Genomic DNA, 18504 nt, shown 5'->3' on the forward strand with positions numbered 1-18504 from the left:
TAACCATGATTTCACCAACTGGACAAAATGGGTGGGGGGGTGGGGGAAGGCTGCCCTCTTATACCCCAAGTGACCTCTGCTTTGGAGGCCTGGGCCTGACTAATGCAAAGTGTGTCTGCTAAGTCTGATTTCACGTCTCAGCCAGACAGGCCAGAATGAAACTCTCCCCTCTCCACGTGGTCAGCCTCAAGACTTCATTTATGCCAGGCCTTGCTGGGTCCCTCTCACCTGATGGGAGGGGCAGGGGAGGGGTTGACAAGCCTAGCCTCATTCCTGGACAAAATCCAAACCTGACTCCACCCCAGTTGCCCAGCCAGGTGGAACAATATGTGGCCAAGTTCCTATCTAAGTGCTGTCTGTCCTGTGTTTGAGAAATTACCACTGGGTGGCACTTACCAACTGTTCAGGGAAATTTCAATAGATGTGTACAAAGAACTAAAGTCTTTCCCATTGCGATCAACTCTTTAAACCATTCAGCAGTGAGTGGTTACCGATGAATTTCCAGAACTATTAATATGCTACTTGATTGTGAATCACCAAGAGGGGGGTTTAGCGTGCAGCCACTTCCCACACTCACTTGCTCACTGAACCTTTGTTTTCAGAGCACCAGGACTAGAGTTATGTGGACCGCAGCTTTTCTGTTGCTAAGGATAACAAACGTTTTAACCCCTTTACCTGCAATTCCACATCCAGGAACTTAGCCTACATGTATGTACAAAGATGTTTACTGCAGGACCATCTGAAACACTGAAAAATTACAATACATTATAGTTGCACTCATGTTATGCAGCTGTTAAAAAGAATGAGATCCACCTACATGTACTACTATGGAGACATCTCAAAGCTGTATTAAGTGAAAAAACAGAATCCCATTTGTTTTAAATAAAAAGTATATGAATATATAGAAGTGTATTTGTAGCCGCAAAGGAAAGGGTTTGGATATACACTAAAGTGTTAATGGTGGCTCCCTCGGGGGGAAAGGGACTAAATGGGGATATATTCACTGGTGACACTATTTAGAGCTGTTCTGTGCTACTTTATCACAACAAACCTATGATCACGGGCTGCTTGTGTACTTATGAAAAAACTTAGGATCTATTTTTGGAAGGTAGACACTAAGCCAAAGTAGCCTTATTTTCTCATAAAATTAAAAGCAAACTCAATCACTTTTTTCTATTGAAAAAAAATTAAATAAATACTACCACATAAGGAACTCTCTCTAGTCACTACCTATGAATTGTGGTTAAAAGGAAAAGATTATGTCTTTAGGAGAAGAGAAAATACAAAAAAGAATAGATGTATATCCCTTTTTAAAAGGAGTAGGAAAAATTAGGACTAACCTCCAATCTCCCTAAGGTAGGTCAAAAGGCTCTTTTAAAAGTTTTTTGAAAAGTGCATATAATAAACCCGTTTGAGGTTAAAAGGAAAATAAGAGATTTACCGCATTAAATAGTAACCCCCAGGTTTCCCTGTGTTAGGACCCAGGAAACTAGAGTAGAAAGGCCTCCCTTTTACCCCAGTTCAGTGCTCTGCGAGTCCCTCCTTCCGCTGCTCGTTTCCCTCACTGTAAGAGGTGTGACCGTGGCTGTGTTCCAGGGCAGTCCCAGAGCAGCCAGGCAGTCTGTCTCAGATCAGGCCAGGCAGGTGGGGCCCGGAGCTGGTACAGCCAAGGTAAGCACGAGGGCTTTTCCTGCCGAGACCGGCAAGTTCAGCCCTCCTTATAGGTGGCAGGCATCGAGACAGCGAGCTCTGGCTGGGCTGCCGGCACGCCTTGCGGTCCGAGACAGAGCGCTAACAGTTTCTCTAGCACCCAAGTCACTTCTTTCCCTGACAGAGGGCTGTTTTTAAAAGACATGAATTTATTATTTATATCCTACCTGTTTTCAAAGAGAATTTCAGGCATATAACAAAGTCATATAGCACAAGATTGGTGAGTGAAAATTCATGTAGCCTTGCCGAGGGCAGTACTTGCAAAATTTTAAATGCATATACTGTTTGATCTAGGTAATTCCTTAATGGAATTCTAAAGAAATACTTGCACATGTGCACAATAAATGTTTAACTATATAAATATGTTATATATGTAACATATACGACAGTCACCAAACTCACCTGCATTATTCTCTAGGGATTAGAGGGATAGGAATGAGTTTTCACATTTTGCAGCACCCCATATAATTTTTTTAAATGTACTTATACATTTTACATCATTAAGTCTTAATAGGTTACTTTCTTTTTCAGAGAAGGAAGTTTATCAAAAACCTCCATGTAACCATCACCCAGCTTCATCAGTTATGTACATTCAAAAGCTTCCGTTTTTAAAATAGTACATCATACCATTAAGAGCACAGGATTTGAGGTTCGACCGAGTTCCGGACCTCACTCTGCCACTTACCAGCTATGTGACTTTCGGCAGGTCCTTTCTCCCCTTTGAGCCCTTGGCTCCTCATTTATAAATCAGTCTAGTCACACGTCTTTCCTAGGGTTGTTGTGAAGAGATGCAAACAGCAACAAAAGGCACCATGCTGGTGCCAGGGGCAGCGTCTCATGCAAGGTCGCCAAGGCAGTGTATTTCATGGCCTTTCTCCAGGACCCCTGGGCTGAGGGCAGGCACACTGGGCAGAGCGAAGCCATGGAGCTAGACTGGGAAGTGCAGTGACCGAAAAGAACACTCAGGTCAGAGCTGAGAGGAAAGGAGCTGGGGACCAGCCTTGAGGAAGCAACAAATGGATTCAAGTGGCAGCAGTGAGGAAACCCAGGAGAGCAAGTCTTAGTACAAGGCCCAAGCCAAAAAGCAAGTGGAGTTATTTTTTACTATTCTAAGTGGCTAGCAACAAACAAAACTCATTGAACTCTTGGGCGAGAGTACTGTAGTGAGACGTCTACCATCTCAGGTTGCCAGAGAGCAGAGGCAAGCCCACTCCAGAACTTTCCTGCTTCTCCTCCTTTCTACCTTGACCCCCACCACTGCTATAGCAACAGGCTTTCCAGTAAACGTTGGAAAAACTCATCTCTCTTCCTCTGTGGGGGATGCAGGAGGGTGGGGGACTACGTATGAAGAAAGGTCCGACACACCGGCTCCAGCCAACCCGGAGCCTGATTTCCTTAGCAAGATTAAGATCTGGATCCAAGGAGTGGTTTTACCCAACCCCCAGCACTTAGCCCAAGATCTTCTGTCAGACAATTTCCCTCCGTGCAACTCCCTAGAGCAGGGCTTCTTCAGGTCTCTTCCCCAGTTGGCAGCTCATGCAAAGCTACTTGAAATAGTAACAGCTAAATCTGAATTAGTAAAGAACTCCAGTTATGGGTGGGCTCAAGCTAAGAAAGAGGCTCTGTGGGCCTCCAGGCTTATTTGGGCCCTGAGAACGGACTCCATTAACACTGGCTTCATTCTTACAGCTCAGTGCTGAATCCTGCCCTTCAAGGGATCACTAAGGGAGGTAGGCCAAACTCTCCATCCCTCTCCCAAAACCAGCAGCCTCCATTCCTGCTTACAGGAATATAGCAGGTAGGCTCAGGAACCATGTCACAGAGCATCATGGGGAAACGGAAGGCAGTAGAGCCAGAGTCCTCATATACAATCCCAGCTCCGCCTTTTGCTAGTTGTGTGGCCTTGGGCAAGTCACTTTACCTCTTAAAGGCTAATACCAACTGGCTTGTTGAGGATTAAACAGATAACGCCTGTAAAAGTGCTCAGCACGTTACCTACCCATTTCAAGGGCTCAATAAAGGGTATCTATAATCATTATTCTTGCAGCCTTAGAAAGAACACGGGCTTTGTAGGCAGATAGACTGGGTTTGAGTCCTGGCTTGACCATTTACTGACCAGCCTGGGATAGATTACTGAAGCTTTTTTAGTTTCATGTTCCTCAGCTGTAAAATGTGGCAGATAAATTACAGGGGGGAAAAAATCCTTCCTGCGCTTTCTGCCCCTTCCAATGTATACTCATCAATGACAACACATCAGAAAAGGAAAAAGCAGAGAAAACTCCCATGGCTTAGTCTGTCCACAAGCTGAGGGAAAGATGAGAGGAGAGGCAGCTACAGGCTCAGTGGGCCTGGGGAGTGGCGAGACAGTCATGGCCTGGTGTTCCAGTGAAAGTAGAAGCAAAACAAAATAACTTTATTTTTCCTTGAATGTGCTGCTGGTTACAGAACTTCATTCCCTTAATCAAACATCCCGGAGAACAGAAAAGCAAGAGACACATGACGAAATGGACAAAAGCTCCTAGACTCGTCGCAGGAGAACCTTGTGCAGCCAAGTGAACCCCTGGGTCTCCCTTTTCCCACCCCATCACTTCACCTTTTTGCAACCAACTTCAAACTCAATCCCAACACAGAGTGTCACTGCAAATTGTTTATTAAAACACAAAGCAATGGACAGTGAAAAACATTTTTTTTTTTTTTTTTTTTTTGGTAGGAGTAGGGTGGGGCATGGAAGGGGTAGGGACAGGTGGAAACAGCCCAGAAAGAAAGACAGCTCTATCCACCCCTACTGCTTTCCCGGGCCAGCCAGGTTCAAAGCCCCTCAATCACATCTCACTGTGCCGCTCTAAATGCATGTTGTGGCTACAAACATAGAGTTGGTTTCACCTCGCAGGGAGAGGATGGGAATCTAGAGTAGGAGCTATAAAGGGCTACTAAGAACTTGACACTATTCTCCAGTACTTGGTACAGAATAGCGCAGCCAGCCCACTGTGGAGGGGCGGGGTTGGCTCCCTGACAAGCCAGGTTAATGGTCAAAGAGGCTGCCCTGAGCTCCTCAGAACAGGCAGCTAGCTGGTCCTAGTGTGGGAGAACTTGGTGGAAGAGAAATCCAAGGAGGAAACTCACCCAGGGTCAAATTTCTTTTCATTCCCTGGATCATGACACACTAGGGAAGAGAGGAATCAAGAATGTTTCATTCCTGGTTTTGCCGTACCATCTTTCCCTGCCAATTCTCCCCTCCTACCTGGCACCTCAGCTCTCCTTTCCCGACAGCTGTCCTTTGAAAGGACGGAAAGCACACTTCAGTTTGTTGTTGTTTTTTCTCATACTGAAGAAAAGCTCTGATGCTCAAAATCGGGGTGAGAATGGAGTTCTGCTTTGCCTGGTGCTACGTGCCCCCGATCTCACAAGACTGGCAGGATGCAAGAAGTGCCAAGGCCCTCTCTGCCAACTCTAACAGGCACTACTGTTTCCCTGGCTGCCAGCACAATCCTGGCTCCTTGCTTTTGTACTCCTGAGGGGAGACCCATCGCAAGACATCTATCCGGCTCTTTTCCTGCCAACCCAGCCAGTCCCCATGTCATCTGCTCTTATCAAAATGAGTTGGCGACCTAAAAGCAGGCTAGCCAAAAGGCAGCCGAGGAGGGACAAACAGATCAGCAGCAAGCCGCCCATGTACAAAGAAGAACCCCGCCCTCACTGGGCAGCTGACCCACAGCTGCCAATCTAGTCTTGTAACCTACGAGGAAATCTAGCCCTCTTGCCCCAGGAGAGGTCTCAATACCGAAAGAGCCCTAGCTCGGACTGAAAGGGAAAAATTACTCTGAGCTCTCTGAAGCTTGAACATTTTAAGGCTTCTTTGCAATTTTCTTAGAGCTCTTTGATACCTAATTATATCTTTCCATAGAAGAGAAGCAGATTTCTTCAGAGATGTCTGAACATATCCTGGGTGTTTCTGGTTCTGCTGCTACACTGTCACTTAGCCTTATCCCAGGCTTCTTCCCCCAGGGCCACAGCAGGAGGCCCACAGCATATCACCCCACCCCTTCTTTTAAACAGGAGCATCTATTACTCTCGCGCGGAAAGCTCACCTGCTCGCCTCAGTCCTCGTGGAAAGGCATGGAGGACAGTATTACATGTTGCCACTGGATGCCAGTAAGGCTCCTCAAGGCAAGACACTTGAATTAGGTCGGAGCCGGCCAGCCAAGGGGAGGGGGAAGAAGGGATGGGGAAGCAGCCCCGTGGCAGGGACTGAGAGACCCCTGCCCAGACCTGAATCTAGAGGGAATGCCCACCCTGGCTCAGAGCAGGAGAGAAAAAGGCACTGTGCTGACCGGGGTGGGTCCTTCCCCAAACCCCAGGGAGGGTAGAGAACCTGCTGATTCTTTCCCTGGGCTTCCCAAGGTGAGCCGTTTTCTAGGGAAAGGAATATAAGTGCTAGGAAAGGGAAAATACTGCTGCTGTTTTCTAACGTTCAACTGAGATTCTAGAAGCCATGGCCAGGCCTTCCCAGGAGAGGGTAGAAGCGGGATAAGAAGGAAGAGAAATTCCTTAAAACAGAAGCTTCTCCAAAAAGATAAAGAAGTCAAATCACAATCTGAAACTGGATTAAACAGTTGCCAGGCACAGAAAGGGGAAGATAAACTTAACTCAAACTTTACCCTACCTTTTTAAAGTGACCTCTCCTGTGATCTCCAATCTCAGGCCAGTATCTCTTAGGCAAACAAGGAGAACACGAGAGTAAGATCACGCGCTCTCAAATGGAGAGGTAGCCCTGCAGGCCCTGGGGTTCTCCTGGGAGTCGAACACCCCTGACACTTGGAGAGGACCATCTTTCAAGTCACCAGAACTCAAGGTATCCCCTGAGCAGCTTCTCCTCAACAGCAGAGATGTTTCAGAAAAAATCGGATCTGGTTTAGGGCTCATGGGTCCCACAGGTTATTTCCTGGTACAACGTTTCAGTCAGCATGAGTGAAGCCCAAAAACGTCCCATTGGAGGCCAGCTGGCCCCTAGCCCCTCTGCAGCACACACCTTTGTGTGGTCCACCCAGCAGCAACCGAAGCCACACTTCTGGCACAAGGAGTTTCCCCTTGGCCATCGGCTTTGGCTTTGGCCGGCTGGGCTCAGGGGGATCTAGAAACCCTAGGACAGAGCATGGATCCAGTAGGAGAGCCCAGGCCTCTCCTTCCCCCCCACCAGCTGGCATCAGCCCTCACCTCCCCAACCCCAGTCCGACTCCCTACGGTGCAGTCTCGCTGTCCTAGCACTAGCTCGAAATACAGGCATGGGAACGAACAGTGCAAAAAGCAAAGATGAACTACAGAGTAATTCTTGACGCACACAATACAAAAATAAAAAGAGTGCCCCCTCCCACCCCTTACACCTAAAGTTCATGTACCTATATCATCTGGGAGGAGCCTCCCCGGCCCCCCCACATACACACACAAAAAAAGCTTTCAAGTTCAGCATCATGAGCCAACTGTGACCAGCCCTGGGCAGCTCGTGGGCTGGGTGGGCTTGGCTCCAGGGGACTCTACCCCAGCCCCCACCATACTTCTTCCTGTTTCCTCATTTCCCCTTCAGTTTTTGTGAGCCATAGAAAGATGTTCCTTCCTTTGGGACATAACCAAAGAGGAAAGTGCCCATCCCTAGCCCTGAGCTCCGGGGAAAAGGGTGGGCTTGGAAACAGCAGCAGAAGCAAAGCCGCTTGGCTTTACAGTACCATTAGGAAATGGCCCCAGGAGCCACAGTTTCCTTCTGAGACTGAGTCACTGAAGGGATGGGGTGAGGTGAGGAAGTGGGGACCCCTCCTTCCTTAGACCCAAGCAAACTAACAAACAAGGCAGAATGGGGGCAGCCAGTAGTCCTTCCTCGTCTTGTCAACTGTGTTGGCAGTGGCCGATGGCTTTGGGGAGTTGTGATGGAATGGGAACTGAAGCCACTGTCAGAAGCCCAATTAACAGTCAGGATGTCCACTGCCCCAGGCCGGTGGTCCCAGGATCAAGGCTACAGGATGTCCTCCTTTAAAGCAGGGAACTTTGTGTAGCACTCCAGAAAGTTCCTTGATTGCAGCCTCAGGCCGCAGCTGTCCAGCTGCCTGACTCAATACCCTAGTACTGAGGCCTACGTCACAGCAAAAATAAAGGGCTACCACTCTCAAAGGACGAAACGCTGGCCTGGAGGAACTCTCTAAAAGCCAAAAGGACCTGAGCCCAAGGGCTACTTACTTTGTCATTTAATAAGCAGTTCAAATATATGGAGCTCTATAAAACATATCCAAAGACAAATTCTAAATTAAACATTCTAAAAATAATGGGCCTTGCCTGAGATTTTATCCTGCTCCAGCCCAAGCAGAAGCTAATCCTGCTGCCTTCTGTCTACAAAGTTCCTTGTAGCTGGGAAAAGGATGACAGTGACCAGAAAGGAGGGGAACAGGGAAGCTTCATTTCCTGCAGAAACTGTTCCAGGGAATTCAGGACAGACACTTAGACGCTAAAGTTGGCTTCAGAGCTGCCAGGACTAGGCTGACTGGAAATCTTTCGGCCAAGAACCCGACTGCTACTTGGATAGGAAAATGAAAGGACAGAGAGGCATACTAAGAAGATCAGGGAGCAGTGTCACTGGGCCAGATAACAATCAGTCTAGTTCCTTGGGGCGGTTCTAGGCATAACCCAAAACCGACTGAACTGTGACATAAAAGGACATAGGAATAAAGGAACATCAGATACTAGACACTCTAAACAGTGGTCAGTCACTTAGTGGGGCTCAAGTCTCTGAGGTTGCTCTTAAGTTATGCTAACATAAGCCTTTTCCAATCCAAAGACCAGAAGAGACTCTTAAGGTCAAGTGTTCCGTTGCTTCAGGCTGGAAAGCATCCCTGTCCCCTGGCAGCAAGACCCTACAAAGGGGCCAGTAAAAGAACTGCTGGGTCAGGTCCTCCTGGCTGCTGGCTCACAGATCCAGGGAGGGAGGTACCATCAATGTGAGGTGGCAGACGATAAGACATTCAAGCAGAGGGAACCCCAAGTCCTCACGTCTCCTTCCCTTCTTGGCAATAATTGAGTGGGATGGTTGAGAAACAGAAGAGATTTCAAATGAGCCAGATTAAGGGGGAGCGGGGGGAGGAGGGAGTGAGAGGAAATCAAGTCCCCAACAGGCACTGAAATCAAAATGATTTGTTGTGGTAACAAGTCAGAGGCAACTTGAGGACCTGACATAAACTAAACGTCTTGGATACCAGACAGTCCTCTAACTGGCACATGTCAGGGAGACAAGCAATGACAAAGCTCAAACACTTACGGTGGAACATCACTGGGCGAAAACCAGAAAGGCTTCCGAGTAAGGAAGTATCTACTTTTCTTTCTTTTTCTAAAGCCCGCTTACGTTTTCATCTTTATCATACAAATTATACATCTTTACACATACTCTCAATCCCAGGACATCTGGAAATGTATCTGGACATAGAACTTCTGCACACACCCAACTCCCAGCGCTGGTCTTCTCAGGTAATAAGATGACATTTCTCCACTGTTAATTTCTAACCTAAAAAAAGGTATCTGCTCCGAGGTCCGAGTCCTTTCCACTAGGTATACAGACGAGGATCCTTGAACAGGAAGGACCCCGCTTACCCTATGTACCCTAGAGAGGAAGGAGATCGCTGGGGGCCAGCCACAAAGAGAGGACTGGGACTGAAGCAGGTCTGGGACCAGGTGGTGGACAAGGGCTGCTCTCTACTCACTCTGCCTCTTTTGACCTCCTTTAATTATTTTGTGGCTTTGTTTGTTTGTTTGTTTGTTTGTTTTTGTGAATCACCGTGAAAACTACAGAAACCAAACCAACATGTTCAGTTTCTTTCCCACACCCCTCCACCCTGTGCAGGATGGTAATTTGTTCTCACAGCCGGCAGAGGCAGAAGAGGGTTGGGATGAAGACTCCGAAGGCCACCAGGATGGGGAACATGAGGCTGCTGTTGTCCGAGGCGTAAGGGTTGGGTGTCCGAGGGCCCGACTGCACCCGGTTCTTATTGGTCTGTCTTTTGAGATTAGACCCTTCCTCGTATTCTTCTTCTTCTTCCTCCTCTTCTTTCTTCTCCAGTCCTGGATGAGGCTGCAGCTTTGGTACATCTGACACAAGAAAGAGGACACCTTTGAAGAGCCACAGCATTTAAGTGACACCCTTAAGAGTAGTAAATGAGCCACAATAAAGAGACGCTATGACCTAACCAGGGTCCAAAGGAAGCAGCAGTTATAGCAGAAATAGCTTCTGGCCTAGAAAACAGCAGATTCCTGCAAACCCTAGACTTCTTTACACTAAAAAGTAGTAAAAGCCCTGTGCACAGAGAGGGCCACTATCTCTCCCTTCCTGTCCCACTTCTTCAGATCCCCGAGAGGACAGATTAGACAGGGACAGTGACCTGACACCCAAAACTTACCCTTTCAAATCCCTCCTCCTCCCTCCCGGAATCCCACATTCCCTCTGATTCACAGAGCAGCTGAGGAAAAGCTGATCCAGAGGGTTCTCAGCACACACCACCTCTCTGCTCTCTCTTTCTTAGGGGACGAGCTATAAATCTGTTTGGTGGCAAGACATTCTCCTGGATGCCATCACACGAGCATGTGGGGGACATCAAGACAACAGGATGAGATCCTCAGTGCATTCAGGATGAGATGGGAAAAGGCAGAGGTGGACCGGGGGAGAAAGGACACAAGCTTTCTCCACAAAAACCAGCCCAGGAAGCTGGCAGCCAGGATCATCTCAACCTTGAGAAAGAGACACAGCCTGAGGCTGGATCTCAAGGACCAGGAGAGATTCATAAATGCACTTTTGTCCAGTGCAGTCTGGCAATGCTGGCATCTCTCGGAGCTACCGAAACACCAAAGAACTCCTCCTCCTCTTGCCTTTTTCTGTTTTGCCCCCAGGAAATAGATGTCAAAGAAACAGAATCCAGATCAAGGTTGAGGCAATTCCTAATGACTACAAGGGCCAAGGCTCACCAATAGGCACCACTATTACTTGCAGTTTACAGTGAAGTGAAAGGAATTTGCCCCAAACCAAACAGCTGATTAAATGGCAGCAGCAAGATTTAAACACAGATCTTGCTCCAAAGCTTCGGGCTAGCACCCCAGCACCCCACCACACTCATTCCCGGCCATCTGACTCTGGATTCCACAGTTTGGTTTTAAGTAATGGTGTTTTCAAAACAGTGAGCAGCTAAATGATCCCCCCAAGGGTTTCCTCAACCACACCCTTCAGCCCAAGTCAAAAAGCAGATCAAAAGCAACTTACCATCCACCGTCCCAGCCATGATGTAGAGTGCGCAGACTTTGGGATTGTCATAGTACCCCTAGGGAATGGGAGACAGCTGTCAGCCCCACGCGCAGCACGCATTCCCCCCCCCCCGCACCCATTCTTGTGAGCTCTGCCCCCGCTGTGAGGGCAAAGAAGGAGCGTTACCTTGACGAACTCGATGTAGAGTTTCCCTGTGAAGGTGGACACCTCCCCCTGGACGCTCAGCTTCCCCTTTCTGATGCTCATAGGAATGATTTCGTCATGAGCTGTGCTGTGCCCAACGCGATCGAAGATATCCAAGTCCTTCACCACGACGTGGCCATTCAGTCGCACATCAAATACCTGCCAAGATGCAAAAAGGAGACAATGCCGAAACCATCGGCCTCACACACCCCTTCAGCACCCACCTGCCTGGCCTTCAAGTTCAAAAATGCCTTAAGAAATGACAGGGCTGGATATAGTCCAGGGGGGTGGAGTCCTTCACCTGAGCCAAATCAAAGCCCGTTCCTTCACTGGCAAGAAGGCCTCACACTGGCCTCAGAGAACAAAGACGACGAACAAAAAGCTCAACGTGGGAAGGAGGGAATTCACCGAAGGAGACAGGAAAAGAACAAGGCTAAAAACAAAGTGCTGACAACCGAGAAGAGAGAGACAACCAAGGGGGCCTTAACAGGGTCAGCGAGTTGCCAAGAACTAGGGTGTCCTGGTACTGCCTTCTGTCACCAACCCCATGGCAAGTGCAGCCTCCTGAGCAAGGGGACATCGCTTCCCTGGGGGCAAGAGGAATCCGGCTTTTCCTCAAAGCCCATCTGTTCCTCCCTCTGAGGAGGCTCATCCACTCTCTGGCCCATAGCAGGGGACTAGCCAAGAGTGACGATGGCCCAGCCTCACCTTCTGCTGGGACTGCGCAAAGTAGACCTCGGCGAATTTCAGCACCAGCACGTAGTCCCCCTCCTCCCTGATGGGCACTTCGTAGCCGAAGGTCTCCTCATTGTACCGCTCTGTCTGATAGAGGATCTGGTCCTCGGGGTTGGAACGCAGGATTGGTAGTTTCATGCCATAGTCGGAGGCTGGGGACAAAAGACAAAGAGAAACCACATCAAAACATAGGAGCAGAGACCCCAGAGCCGCCAGAGGCATTTCCAGGGCAATGCTAATCACCCTCCCATGGAAGGGGTCACCACCTCTGCACCTGGCCCCAAACAGACCAGACACAAAGGCACGAATCCGACAGCCATTACCAAGCCAGAGTAAAATGAAAGAAAGCAAACACTCATCACCCCAACAGCTCCCGTAACCCGCATAGCGGAACTTTTTGAAAGCACATTAAAATGACTTTCCCTCAACTGTATGGAGAGTGATGGGCAGAGAACAAGTCTAACTCATTATTAGAACAAAGCACTGTGTTACAGCTGCCTGGTTCCCTGCGAGGGAGCGCTTCAGAGAAACCTCATAAAACCAGGGGGATGGCCAGGAACTCTACTAGACAATTAAGTTCAAAGAATGTTTTTTTTCTCATTCAGAAAAGCTCAGAGTCTAAAAAACAGGATATCTGTTAGGAGAGTCGTTCTTCATTGTCTTTACCACAAGTAAGACACCAGCTTTAGTTGCTTTTTGTAATTTTTCATTCAAAAAGTTCCAAGGCTGGTAAAGAAAAACACGCTCGTAAAAAGGGCACGATGCTAATTTCCTTTAGGTCCAAGCACCTTTTCACAGACCCACAAAACTCAACCTCACCTACTCTCTTAAACATTCCCACAGTTAAACCAAAAGAAGAAAAAAGTTCCTACTGTGTCACCAGCACCTAACACGGTCCCTGGTACATAAGCAGGCACTCAATATGACTTCCTGAACGAACAAATGGCAGACAAACAAAGGAGGTGCCCGTGAAGCAGCGAAGCCATGCTCTTCTCTCCAGAGCTAGAACCATCCCAGGAGGGCAAGAAAATCTACCAAGGGCCTATTGGCACCTCTGGCTCCAGATGCCCTAGTCCTGGGGAGCCACCTTTCCCATCTCACAGACTGACATGGAATAAGGCAGGGGACAGTAAAAAGATACTTACGTTGGGTCAGTATCAGAACAGCTGAAAACCTCTACTGCCCCCAGCCCTCCCCCCCCAGCCCTGCTAGGAGATGAGACACTAGGTTTTTCTCCCCTCCCCACGTAACAAACTAAGCTGGGGTCTTTCATCAAATATAAGATACCAAACTCCAGCCCCAGAGATGAACAGTTATGCTTCATCTTTTGAAGAGTAGCATCTCTGACCTCTTTATTCTGTAAATAAAAGAGGCTTTGCAGTGCGCCATAAATCTCCTTTCCAAACTATAGATTTCACAGTGATCTCAGTACACAGGCCTAGTCTCTCCTCCAGCCTGGAATGAAGATTTCCAGACCACCTTCCCATCTGCCACCATGGTGCTGAAGACATGTGGCACCTAGGTCCTTTGGGAGACGTCCAAGGGAGATAGATGTCCAAGAGCCGCCATCCCTGGAGCTTTATCTTCTGAATCACCAAAACTCCAAGCGAGAAGATCTTTGATCTCCAAGGGAGATAAAAGAGTAACTGAGAGACTCAGAGGTTAAGGTCAAGCCCTCAGAAAAATAAGCATAACTGTTAACAGTTCCTGTAAGTGAACAGTAGCCAGGAGATCAGATGGACTGACGAGACAATGCAACAGGAAACTCATTGCACTTTTGTCTTCAGACTTTTTTTCTTCCTATTTCTCCTCAAGAAATCAAAGAAGGGTAGCTGAGTAGCACTACAAAGGATGTACGCTAACACACCCCAGCTCTTTCCCAGGCTCACACCATTACACTGGGGCATAAATCTATAAAGATTAAAAGACTGCTATTTTTCTTCCAACTGAGTTCTAAGAATTTCCTTCTTCCATGAGGACCGTGATCCTTACAAATTTGGAACATTAACTACCTTTGTTTTTAAAATGCACAGAAAATTTTGTGCGTGTGTGGGGAATCTGTTTTTTTCTTGCCAAGTGGAAAAAGTGAGAAATTGACAGTAATGTAATCTCTGGCAGTCTCAGTCCCACAACTAAGAAAACTCAGTCATGTGAACAAAAAGTACTTAACAACCTTGGAATTACCTTTAGATATTTTCCCTTTAAAACCGAAGTGGCTTTCCCAAGAGATTTGCCACATGCAAGCTGAATTTTCCCAAGTCCCAAGAGATACAGCAGCAAAAGGGATTTTTCCTCCCTTTTGCCTTTATGTATTCACAGCTAAACAGATTTCTCTCAAGTACAGTGAGGTGTACACAGCACACTGCTGAAGTTGGCACAATATAGCTAAGACAGTAAGCCAGAAAGGAAGGGGGCCAAAAGGCCTACATTATGTCCGCTGTTTCCTAGCCCTAGACACTGGAGTAGCCAGGATACTTGGAAAAGTCAGCCCAGGTTTTAGAGTATGACAGGCATGGATCTGAATTCTGGCTCTGCCACCTACTATGCGATTCAGAACAAGTTATTTTCTCTAAGTGTTTTCCCACCTGTAAAATGGGGATATCATCTACCTAAATTCTCTGAGAACTTCTGCTACTTGGAGGGCCTACAAATAAAGCCTGCATCTTAGGTGACAGCATTACAGGTGACAATATGGGGACTGAATTCTAAACAAATCTTGGGGCCTTAAGCAAAGCAGAGGCTTCCCAGCTTTCAAGATTTTATCTCACCAAGGCCAAATCCTTCCCTAGCCAAAAGGAAGGCTGCCCCAAAAGGATCTTCCTTAGGCCTACAGAATTAGTAATCTGATAGGCGCAGGCCCCTGGCCAGCTTTTTCCCCCTCCAGAGCCATGTTCTGACCTACTTTTAATTCCATGTAAAAGGTCATCAAGCAAAGAAAAAGATAAGAGACACTTTAACCTACTCCGGACAAGAGAGTTTTCAGATTTCTGTCACTGATTTCTAAAGCATGAGAAGTTTATTAAGAAAGAAAGCAAGGCTCAGCGAGATAAAGCGAGTTCTTAAAGGTAATACAAATGATTAGCAGGTATCTTTCTATGAAAAGGAAATAGCCTCTCCTAAACTCAAGCCAAGTGCTATGCCCTCAGGCCAAATAACCAGACCTCTTCCTCTTCAGAGTCAAGAGGAACCCAGAATGAGCAAGTTAAAAAGAACCCGGAATGACAGGCACGCCAAAATCCCCAATTGAGAGCTTCTGCATCCTTCTCTGCAACGGTACTTCCATCTGTTGAAGCACACAGGTTGAAAAGGCCTTTCCCAGACCATCAGTATCTCCTATGAACACTATTCTCAAGGCAGAAAATGAAATTCAATAAACATAAAGTGCCTCTGAAAGCAAAAGCCACTAAATGCCCTGGGCCACTCACAGTTACGCAAATGCTGAACTACAAAGACGCTATAGAGAAACAGCAAGTTCAAAAGCAGGCCAAACCCTTATCTGGATTAACTTGGTAACAAATACCTGAATTCATTCGAAGACACACAGCTCCCTACGGCAATCAGTGTGAATAGCTACATGAGGCAAGGGTCTCCAAATAGCTGGCACACCCTTATCCAAACAGTGCCAGAGAAGGGAAGGCAGCGTGAACAGCTGTGCTTCCCTGGGTGGTGCCAATCCTTAGCACAGAAGAAACTAAGGATTGGCTGCCTCCTGAGAGTAGAAGCTTAATCACATCTTCACCCCAGACCTAATGCCAACAAAATGCCACTCTCAGGCACCCAAAAGAGCAATGTTGCAACAGGCTGGTCCAAGCTGCAAGTGAACCACCATCTTCCATTCTTGATCCTTGCCTTAATACTGCTGCCGTTCCAGTGTGACAGTGTGCAGCAGGGGACCTCCGTTGTTAGAGTGTCCCCAAGGCCAGGGTCTGAGAAAGGACTCCAGCACACATGAGCTTTTGGTAGGTCTCATGTCATTCTACCTGCTATGATAAACTCCAAAAGAACTGCAACCATGAGCCCATAACCCACGGACAGGGAGCCTGGCTAAGTGGTGACCAGGCCAAAACAAACAAACCCACACCAGCAAATTCAAACCAGGATTTCTGAATATGAGTAGCTGGGGACTAAACCTGTGTGGTCTTAACTTCCTCCTCTGCACAATGGATCTAAAAGGATAACGTAACCTATGTAAAGCCTGGTATCTGTGAAATGAAAGGAACCATCTGCACGGTCCTCACCACAGCTATCTCAAGAGGCAAAGTCCACAAACCGTCTCTAGTTTCCTCAAGGGCTTCCCCCACCCCCATGCCCGTGAAGAAAGAGGAAGGGTCCAGGATGGAGATAGTAGTGACCTCCTGCTATGAAGTCTGGCTTTGGCGGCTGTTACAGCTGCTAAAGACCGGGGCCCTGACTCAGCTGAAGCCAGGCTAGAGACCTACATGCCAGGGCTAAATAAATTCCAAGACAAACATAGAACTACAGAAAACAGCCTTGTGTCCCAACACCCTCACATGTATGGAAGTCATAAATTCCCTCGTATAACAAACTCCAGGACATTGCAATTCACTTCGAAGAATTAAGTTAAACCCTTCAGTCAAGGCAAGAGCCAAATCTGGGCATCATGAAAAGAGTGCGAACAAGTCTGTCTCCTAGTTTTCCTGGAGATGGCATTTTGCCAATTTGGCAGCCTCTGAACCCAGCATACAGCACAAATCTCTTTCCAATACATGAAGCAAGAAACTCCTTAAACCTGTTTTCCAATCTTACTTACAGAAGACAAAGTCTAGAGCAGATTTTCCCAGTGGTCTGGGGATGACCCACATCAAAAGCCCCTGGTGCAGAAACCTGGGTTTCATTTCTTAGGTCTGGGGTTTGCATTTTTAACCAGCTCCTCTGGCAATTCTTTCACTAACTTGGAGAACTGTGCAGCTCTGTAAAAACTACTGTTGCTCAATCAGTTAAGTCAAAACCATTTTTCTCATAAGCTGGAATCATATCTCTCTGGACCAGCTGGGGTAGGTTCTGCACAGACTCAGAATATTCAGATCTTACACACTGGCTGACCCGGCTGACACACCACCAGCCTCCAGCACAGGATGGCTTCAATATAACCATCCTCTGGGGGCGGCCTGCAGCTTCTACTTTTAAGCACACATATTCCTCGCTCCAAAGGGGGGGCGGGGAGGAGGCTGCAATCAAACTTTCCTGGCCCATTCTCTTCGAAGATTCCTTTCTATTCTGGCCAAGAATCAAGCCCCAATCCTGCAAGAGTAAGGAAAGCGGCCGATGTCTGGGTCGGCAGGAATCTACCAGGAACTGACTTGGGCCAGGGACACCGACAACCTACAACCGTGAGGCCTCGTGGTGGCAATAGGCCACCCCCGTCTTTACTTTCTTCCAGCCGCGGTGGAGGCGAAGGGTTAAGAAAATGCAGGGTGCGAGGTCTAAATATAACTTCTCGCCAACTCTCTGCCTCAATGGCTCTTGGTAGCTTTCAGTCAGTGTCAGGCTCTGAGCTGTGACCGGATCCCCGAGAACACTGCGGAGAGAAACTTCTCTCCAGAGACATGGCCCCAGGGTCGAGGAAGGGGCTCGGGGCCCGCAGCCCTCGGCCGGCTGCGCCCGGCAAGGCAGGCCCAGTATCCCGCGGCTCCGTGAGGGGCTCTCACCTCGGCCCACCCGGCCTTCCAAAGGGTCCTTGCGAAAGTGGATCCCGTGCACGTCCACATGCGCCTCGCCGCCCGCGTTGACGGCCCAAATTACGCTCTCGGGCAGCCCGGCCGCCACAGAGCCGACCACGCCGAGCCCGGGCCCCGGGAGCGCCGGCAGTAGCAGCAGCAGCAGCAGTCGCAGGAGCTCCACGGTAGCTCCCTCAACCGCCCGGGCCCCCAGCATGGCGGCCACCACAGCCGCGGCAGCCTCCGCCGACCCTCGTCCTCAGCCGGCCTCCAGGCCGCCCCGGACTCAGAGAAACAGCGCCACCGGCCGCTCTGCCTCAGCTGCCGGGGACATGTCGCTCTCAAGCCTCCTTCTCAGCCACGGGTGCCGCCTCCCACCTCTGGAACAACCTACCCCGCCGCCCAGCTCCCGCCCACGACCCTGCAGCCAATCAGTGCCCGACCCTCATTAATTACCCAAGACCCTGCCGGGAGACGTCTGCCCATTGGCTGCCAGGCGCGGAGAGGGCGTGACTACCGACAGGCGCCGGCCCAACCGTCCCGCACGAGATGGAGCGCGCGCAGAGGTTGGGAGTTCGGTTGAAGCGGCGATTCAATGCGGAAGTGCCGGGGTGCAGCGCCCAGCCGGCCCCGGAATCCCGCAGCTGAATAGGAAGGTGGCCCAGGGAGGAACGTTTAGGGTAGGGCGCACCGACACGTCGCCAGCACTTCCGGTGCTCCAGATCTTGGGACCAAATGGACTCCGGAGGGGGCGTGGCCGATTTTCCCGCCCCCTCTTCCTTTCACTGGGAGAGGCATGAACGTAAGCGTTAGAGATGTAGTGGACACTCTTCCGACCTAAGTCTTTTTACCGGCGTGAGGCAGAGAACCCATCGTCCCCTAGAGAGGCCAGAGCAATAGACCTACGAGGAC

General features: G+C 48.8%; 1 protein-coding gene across 2 annotated transcripts; it reads right to left on the reverse strand.

The window, feature by feature from the left end:
* Positions 1–4102: 4102 nt before the first annotated feature.
* On the reverse strand, positions 4103–18183 carry MLEC (malectin). 2 transcript variants are annotated; one of them, XM_019727862.3, is made up of 5 exons: positions 17584–17956; positions 11888–12066; positions 11162–11338; positions 10994–11051; positions 4103–9831 (listed from the first exon to the last, which is right to left on the reverse strand). In XM_019727862.3, the coding sequence occupies exons 1-5, from the start codon at positions 17807–17809 to the stop codon at positions 9602–9604; spliced, it is 870 nt and encodes a 289-aa protein (XP_019583421.2). In that variant the 5' UTR covers positions 17810–17956; the 3' UTR covers positions 4103–9601. The 2 variants fall into 2 exon arrangements, with proteins under 2 accessions (XP_019583421.2, XP_074177996.1); XM_074321895.2 differs by lacking the exon at positions 17584–17956 and adding an exon at positions 18049–18183 and having other exon boundaries at positions 4343–9831.
* Positions 18184–18504: the final 321 nt, after the last annotated feature.

The sequence above is a fragment of the Rhinolophus sinicus genome, chromosome 9 (genome assembly GCF_057876585.1).
Source record: "Rhinolophus sinicus isolate RSI-liver-muscle chromosome 9, RSI-T2T, whole genome shotgun sequence".
NCBI classification, from domain to species: Eukaryota; Metazoa; Chordata; class Mammalia; order Chiroptera; family Rhinolophidae; genus Rhinolophus; species Rhinolophus sinicus.

Excerpts from the sequence above, each read along its gene's own strand:
- MLEC (XM_019727862.3), bottom strand. The coding sequence starts at position 17,809 with ATGCTGGGGGCCCGGGCGGTTGAGGGAGCTACCGTGGAGCTCCTGCGA. Across the intron at positions 12,067-17,583 it reads GGAAGGCCGGGTGGGCCGAG|CCTCCGACTATGGCATGAAA; the intron begins GTGAGAGCCCCT and ends TTTTGTCCCCAG. Across the intron at positions 11,052-11,161 it reads TCTACATCGAGTTCGTCAAG|GGGTACTATGACAATCCCAA; the intron begins GTAACGCTCCTT and ends CCCATTCCCTAG.